The sequence below is a fragment of the Papaver somniferum genome, unplaced genomic scaffold (genome assembly GCF_003573695.1).
Source record: "Papaver somniferum cultivar HN1 unplaced genomic scaffold, ASM357369v1 unplaced-scaffold_47, whole genome shotgun sequence".
NCBI lineage: Eukaryota > Viridiplantae > Streptophyta > Magnoliopsida > Ranunculales > Papaveraceae > Papaver > Papaver somniferum.
The window spans coordinates 1,261,297-1,269,355 of record NW_020647304.1 but is presented as its reverse complement, the minus strand read 5'-3'; the positions used below and the strand labels follow the sequence as shown (position 1 = coordinate 1,269,355).

General features: G+C 37.5%; 1 protein-coding gene across 1 annotated transcript; it reads left to right on the top strand.

Annotated features, from left to right (window-relative positions):
* The first annotated feature begins 5,890 nt into the window (after window positions 1-5,890).
* On the top strand, window positions 5,891-6,526 carry LOC113342748 (dolichyl-phosphate beta-glucosyltransferase ALG5A-like). The gene is made up of 2 exons (XM_026587188.1): window positions 5,891-5,991; window positions 6,033-6,526. The coding sequence occupies exons 1-2, from the start codon at window positions 5,891-5,893 to the stop codon at window positions 6,511-6,513; spliced, it is 582 nt and encodes a 193-aa protein (XP_026442973.1). The 3' UTR covers window positions 6,514-6,526.
* Window positions 6,527-8,059: the final 1,533 nt, after the last annotated feature.

Below are 8,059 nucleotides of genomic sequence, written 5' to 3'. Positions count from 1 at the left end.
CGGTAGGAAACAGGGTTGGATGATAATTCCTGATAGTATATCATAGATTTTAAGGAAAAAAGTGAGATCTAAAAATTTAGAAATGGTAAGAATCGAGTCTGTTGTTGAACAAGGAATGACAACTAGAAGAAGTCACAGACTTGCTGAACGAAGATGAATTACAAGTCTTGAGCAACAAGAGGAAAGAATGGAAGAACATCAAAGAACAGAAATTCCAATTGGATCACAGCGAGAACAAGGACATAATAATGATATAGATTATGATAGAGTGAGTGTCTATACTGCGATGACGAATTCCACAGAGGAAGGACAAAGAATTGGGAACGAAGAACCAGTTACAGCGAGTGAAGGAAATATGACGATTGCAGAGTTTAGGCAAAGATTACTAATTGAAAGAAAGAGAGAAGAAGAAAAGCATGCGAATTTAATCCGTCAAAATGATGATTTACGAGAAGAGAATCTTAGATTACAAGAACAAAGGTCAAGGAGTGCTACACACTCTAGGTCAAGATCCAGTAGGAGTTCTTCCCGACAGAACCAATCTAATCGAAGAAATGATAGGCGAAGGCAACATATGGAACTCATTAAAGAAAACTCGCAAGAAGATGAAAATTTGGAAGATCAAAGGGAAAGGAGACATGTAATTAACTCAGCAACTAATCGATATGAACACCCAGGCGAACTTCTTCGTCGTGCAAATAATAATTGTTAAAGGGAAGAAGAGGATCCAAGGCAAGGACAAATGATATTACATGGTAGAGAAATGTTGAGTGACGAATATGAGCGCGAACGAGAGATTGCACGTGCGAGAGCTAGACAGAGAAGAAGGGAAGAATTAGAAGAAAGAGAATTACAAAGCGGATTGCGTCATATTGATAATTGAGTAAGGGGACGCGAGCGTCATCGCATAAATGATATAGATCAAGGTCGAGTTACACCACAAGAAAGAGAAATATCAAGACATCGATATGATCTCACGGGCAATGAAGAAAGACATGATAGAGTACAAATTGAAGAAAATACTGAAAGGCGTAGGCGAAGAAGAGAGGAAACTGAACAACAGGAGATACAAGAGGCAATACGCCAAAACAATCATGAGAATAGATTGAGACAAGCAAGATTAAAAATACCCATGCGAGAAGATTTGGATCAATCGTTAAGCGAAGAAATTCTTAAGGAGATGGCAGAATTAAGAGAAATGATGACTACAAAGGGAAATGATGGAAGAAGACAAATAGAGGAAGCAGTGGAGGAAGCTGGAAAAACTCCATTTACAAAAGAAATTCAAAGAGCACCGATACCATCTAAGTGCAGTTTACCGGCATTTACAAGTATATTTGATGGAAGCGCATGTGCGATACAACATGTAAAAGCTTATTCTAGATGTTTATTGCAGTGGGAAAATTATGATGCAGTCATGTGCAAATATTTTGCTGCAAGTCTAGCAGGAGAAGCTTTGAAATGGTTTCAAGGCCTAACTGTAGAATCCATTGGTTCATTTCATCATCTACAAAATGTCTTTTTGGGGCAATACATAAGTAATAATCTATCAAGACCAGGGATTGAGACTGCATTCGGACTTCGCAGAAGAACAAATGAGAGTTTGCGTCATCTAGCGACTCATTGGAGAACAATGTGTAGTGAAATGGGAAGACGGGTGGATGAGCGACATCTTATTCTTGCATTCATTAATGCTCTCTTTGCAACAGATTTATTATATACCCAAATTTTCAGAATAAAGGATACAATAACAATGTCGGAGCTGCGCGAATTTCAAGAAGAATACATAGCACTTGAGGAAAAGCAAAGAGATATGGAATCTTACCCAGTTGTAGTATCTGATTTGAAAGGTGGAAATACAAGTCTACTTCCGAGGTTGAAAAATGTTGTTGCGAGTACATCACAGGGAACTCAAGGAAGGAATAATGCAGAGATGGAACAAAAGTTATTGTCTATGGGCAGTGCAGATCAAGCAGAGTTTAGTAAAGAGTACAGAGACAAGCAACTTCAAAATTATGGAGGTGTCGGTACAGTTCAACCAGGAAGTTCTGCAGGACATCAAACATGTTATAACAAAAAAGCTGGAAGAATAGTGTGGGAACAGATAAATTTTCCGAAGTTGAACACTACAGTGGATAAAGTATGGGAAGCTGCTCTCCTAATGGATGATATTTCCAGAAGCACATAATGTAGGCGAAGAACCACCACCAGGAAGGAGGAGTAAAGAATTTTATGTCTATCATAGATTCCATGGTCACACAACAAGCAACTGTAAAAATGTGAGGAAGATTATATTGCGAATGATTGGGCAAGGAAAGTTGGACCATTTCTTACTAAAACAGCCAAGGAATTTACCACCACCACCACCTCCACCTCAAGGAAATACATATGCAAAGGAGAAGGAAAGGAGTACATTTGTTATTGAAGTGGGTGCGAAGGCAAAGAATTTATATTGTAACTCGATCATACACTCGTTCAGAAACATAAAAGATTTTCATGATAATGTTTTAAGTCGAGTATATGCGAGAGATGCTGAAGGAAGGGAAATTTTTAACCTGACAAACATATCACCCTAGAAAGAATGGCAAAAACAGAAAATCTCGTCCAGCGCAGATGAAACACCAGGAAGAGGAGAATCACATGAATGTCCATTGTTGGTGCGATTGGGAATTAATCCGAAGCCATCGGAAGAAGATGAGGAAGAAAATGAGAGAAACACCTGGGCGATAAATAGAATATTTATAGATACTGGAAGTTCTGTAGATATTCTGTTTTATCATACATATAAAACCATGGGTGGAAGAGATGATGAGTTAGTCCCTTCAACATAAAAAATCTATGACTTTAATGGTTCTGCAAATAAACCAAAGGGAGAAGTTACTATGCGAATTATTTTACAAAATTTACCAACAGATATCACATTCTGTGTAGTGGATGTCGAGTCGCCCTATAATGCTCTCATTGGAAGACCATGGCTGCATGGAATATTAGATGTTGCATAAACATTTCATCAATGCATCAAGTTTCCTCTACCTCAGGGTGTTGGCATTATAAGAGGAGTTACAATTGAAAGTAAAAATTTCTAAGAAATTGATGTTGACAAATGCGAAGCAAGAGAACTCAAGCGAAGAAATTTCAAAAAATATGCAGCAGATAGTCGAAGAGCTGAGAGATTAATGGTTGATGTTTGATGTGATGTACAAAGTTTGGGAAACAATGATGCGAGGTGCTAGAATATATTCTTATGCAAATAAAATTTTAATCAAGATTAGCAACACAATTTATATGGAAAGAAAAAGCGTAGAGGAAGAATATGAAAAGTTGGAGGGCACAATGACTTTCGAAAATACCGATTGAATAGTTATGCGAATGAATATTCTGAAAAAACATATGAGAACTTAAGAAAATTCAATAAAAGCATTTATGTACGAGTTAAAAGATTGGAATGAGAAACTTTAGTTTCATATGGTAAATTCATAATAAGAAAACAAAAAGAGAAATCTTTATAATAAGACCTTTATAAAAGGCTACAGAAAATGATATTTATTATCAGATTGGCTAGGAATCCAAATGTGGCGTGCAACCTAGTTCACTTAAATGCAAGAGGCAATATAATAAGACCTATCGCACGTCATAGTTGGAGAAACCTAGAAGGCATGACTCAAGGGAAGGCTACAACGACCCTGGAACTTGAGTTGTTGAGATTTGGGGTGAGAATAAAACGATAATGCCCATCCGGAAGAGATACCTTAAATTTTCAGTCTAAGATAGTAATCTTAGATTGAGAGCCTAAGGTGAGAAAGGCTCTCCTAAAGAGTGCAGAAACTCGATCAGGGCGCCGAGGTACACGGTTGAGTCAGGAGTGCCCGGGACGTCTGGAGCGTACCTTGCCACTCTTGACAAGTCCTGACTATGATGCACTCGGTCCGAAGATACCCCACTTAGGGTACGATTGCTGCCATAAACCCTGTAGGTAGCGTATGCGAGATTGCGAAATCAACTGGTTGTTGAAAAGCCGGATGGGAAGATCCATAATTTTAACACGATAGAGGCAAGCTTCCTTAAAGAGGAAAATCTTCGGGAAGAGGATTGTCAGAACCATCCGCAGCTCTACCAGATACAAAGGACCCTTCCAAGATGACAGGGCAATTAAGACAAGTAGAATCATTGGATCTGTGAGCAGCACGATTAGAGTTTGAATTCCAATCAACGTCTCGCATAATTTTTTTATCTTCAACGATACCATCTACTCTCCTTATGCGAACAACCCACTTAGTCACGTTACTTTTCATAATAGCGATGTAATAATTCTTAAAGAAATTATCAAGAGTATAGTCAGCAGGATCTATAATTGTATCACGATGATCCTCTTTTCGCACTTCATCAGGATAAGAATTTCCAAGACCAGCTGTGCGACGAGCATACTCTAATGGTATCCTGATAGCATCACCACTCAACTGAATTATTCCTCGTGCGAATCTTTCATCAGCAAGAATTCTATAGAAAAGAGGAATCTCAGGATTATATAAGGGAATTGGTAGAAATTGAAGTTGACCTAACGAAATGATGATTTTTCGGTTATTGCATTGCTCATATTTGATTAGATCAAGATTAAGTTTGGATGCGAAATTACATAAAGGTGGAAGAGAGAGTTCATAACCCCTCTGATTCAAGTCAGTTTTCACTCTGTTAAATTCGATTTCCATCTTTTTACCAGCAGGAGTCATTGAAGAATGAGAATGAAGAGTATAAAATTGCAGAGAAGGTGAAGAAATAAAAGGAGAAAGGTAGAAGAGAATATATAAGAAAGAGCGACCCGTTTTTCAAGATTTATTCTCATTAATGCAAAGAAATGAACGGATAAAAACGTACGGTTGAAAAGGACGTGTCGAAAGATAAGTGATAAAAAGGACACGCGTACATAAGGAGAGCTTAAGATAGGGAAAATTGTCGGCAAAGTAAAATGAAAAAAGATAAGCATGTGTGAATTACAAGAAGAGAATCGCTCACTCTGAAGAATAAGTAACATGAGAAGAGGGAAATGTAGGAGTTAAATATCGCACACGTTAATAACTACGCGAAGTAAACAATACAACCTAAGCGAAGGGCATCGCACACAGCAAAGTTGAGATGACGCACCAGATGATGTCAGCAAAGTCACGAATAAAGTGTGAAGATTCATGCGAAGAAGTATGCTATGCGAAGATGAGCGATTGTATATGAGCGAATATGTCGCATAGTTATCCCGAAAATAATGGGATTCTTAGCTGTCATCCACTATGTAAAATCCTATATAAAGGAGAGAGTCGTTGTATCTGAGAGGATTCTAGGACAAGTCATAGAAAAGAAATAGGAAGAGAGAGAAAGTGAGCTTAGGTTTCAATTAGAATTGTTGTAATACTTGAATCATTCTTGTAAACATTTCTAATCTTTAGTTAATAAAACAAGAATTCAAAATGATCACTTAGGGATTGAATCAGTTATAATGAAGTTTAGTTGTAAGATTTCTTACAACTACAGTTTGATTTTCAGTTTTGCTATATGTGCCCATGGCATGAGTTGAATACACTATAACTTGGTGTTATATCATGTGTTGTTCTTTTTGTAGGTATCCTTTCTAATTTAGGAATACTGACATAAAAATCAGTATCCTTCCTAAATTAGGATTCTATTCCCAACCCAACTTGAGAATTACTAGTTGGTATAAGAAGGGGAAGATGATATGGTATAAGAAGGGGAAGATGATAGTATAAAAGAGTCTTTAATGTTTAGGTGAATTTGTAATCGCATGCAGTTGTACCAAATAACAGCACGAGGCATGGACTTGCTGTGGACTGATCTCATGAATCTTCTTCTCACCCCGACTCTGGTATTGTTATTAGGGTTTATTATGTCGCTTATGTTTGAAGCATTCAGAAGAAGATCAACTACTTATGGTCTTCTTAAAGATGCTTATCTTTGTTTTGAAGATCCGAAATCTAGAAAAAAGATCCGAGAGCTACTATAGCATTAGGCAGGTGTGGGTTTGGATCTCCATACCCCTCGATATTTGATCCTGCCAAGAAGTACATTTCTTTGATAATTCCTGCAATCAATGAAGAGCAGAGGCTTCCTAGTGCGCTTGACGGAACTATGGTTTATCTTCAACAACGTGCAACAAATGACAAAGACTTCTCTTACAAGGTGGTGCTAGTGGATGATGGCAGTACGGATGGTACAATAATGGTAGCATCTGACTTCATAAAGAATTACTCAATCGACAATGTAAGGGTAATTCTACTTGGGAGAAATCAGGGTAAGGGGGAAGCTATCAGAAAGGGAATGCTTCATTCACGTGGTGAACTAATCTTAGTGCTTGATGCTGATGGCACAACCAAGGTTAATGACCTTGAAAAACTTGAAACTCAGATACGTGCGCAAGCAGAAAGGCAAAATCATGAGTTGGATGCTGATTCTAGCTCAAGAATATCGGATATCCCGATTGCTGCATTTGGTTCTCGTGCTCATCTTTAGGAGAAGGCTCTAGCATCGCTCAAGTGGTACCAGAACTTTCTTATGAAGGGTTTCCATATTGCAGTCTTGTTGTCTGCCGGCGGTTCAGGAATTCGTAATACTCAATGTGGTTTTAAGATGTTTACAAGGGCTGCCGCTAGAAAGTTATTCAGGAATGTTCGTCTGAAAAGGTGGTGTTTTTATGTGGAGTTGGTATGCTTATGCAAACAACTTTCCATCCCTATGATTGAGATATCTGTGACATGGTTTGAAATACCTGGGTCGAAAGTGAGTCTCCGCAGTATTCCTCACATGCTGGGAGAACTTTGCATGAAGTCGGTTGGGTATAGGACTGGTCTTTGGAGAATTCGTGCCTAAATTAATTTTTGTGATCAATTTCTTCCAACTAAATAAAATTTGTATATTTTCAATCAATGGTAAAAAAAATCAGTAATCTCAGAAAATTTGAGAGCTTGGAGTCTGTGACAGTATTTACTGGTTACAAAAAATACGAACGATGGGTTAAATTTGTGTTCCATCCTCCACTTCCACTTACCTTTATTCTTAAATTTATTTTTCTTAAATTCTTAATGGTTGTTTTTCGAGAATCTCTAAGGTCAGGGCATATTATGATTGCAGATTTCCCTCCCTTGATGATTCAAATTGTAGTATATAAGACTTGCAAGTGTTACCTGAAAAAGTTAGTCATGACAACAGTAAATTGAGGAAAAAGGTTTTCTCACTTGATTGATTAACAAAAGAGTTACAACATCATCTTATACAAGATTCAAGAGCTAAAAACAGAAAGAAGATAACTATGAATACAAACTAATGAATACAAACTATACGTACAAAAGGAAAGAAAAATAACAACACATATACGTCATATCATCTATCATAACTGCATATATACTCCATATCTTCTAACACCCTCCTCAACCTCAAGATGGTACAGAACACATCTTGAGGTTGTTGTCCAATAACTTGAGTCTAGGAGAAGATAATGACTTGGTGAAAAGATCTGCAAGCTGTATTTCTGAGCTGACATATGGTAGTGTAATGGTCTTCTTTTTAAAGTGATGACGTACAAAATGACAATCAATCTCAATGTATTTTGTACGTTCATGGAAAACATCATTATGAGAGATCTGGATAAAAACTTTATTGTCACAATATAAAGGAGTACACCCTGTTAGATGGATGCCCATATCACTCAATAACCACTGTAACCAAACTATTTCAGAGGTAGTGTGTGTCATAGCCCTATATTCAGCCTTAGCACTAGATCGAGAGACAACTGACTCACCACGCCAAGATATTAGAGAGTTTCCTAGAAAAATAAAGTAACCAGATGTGGATCTTCTATCTGTTACATCCCCTGCCCAATTAGAGTCTGTATAAGCATGAAGACGAAGGTCTGACTTTGAATAGAATTGCAATCCTTGATACAATGTTCCTTTTATGTATCTTAGAATCCTGAGAATGGCAGCAAAATGTGTAGTATGAGGGGCTGACATGAATTGACTTACAATGTGTACTGCATAGATAAAATCCGGTCTTGTTATTT

What these genes read in the sequence shown, in the direction of transcription:
- LOC113342748 (XM_026587188.1), top strand. Translation starts at nt 5,891, where the DNA reads ATGTCGCTTATGTTTGAAGCATTCAGAAGAAGATCAACTACTTATGGT. An exon ending in CCGAAATCTAGAAAAAAGAT is followed by an intron (nt 5,992 to 6,032) that starts CCGAGAGCTACT and finishes TGGGTTTGGATC; the next exon opens with TCCATACCCCTCGATATTTG.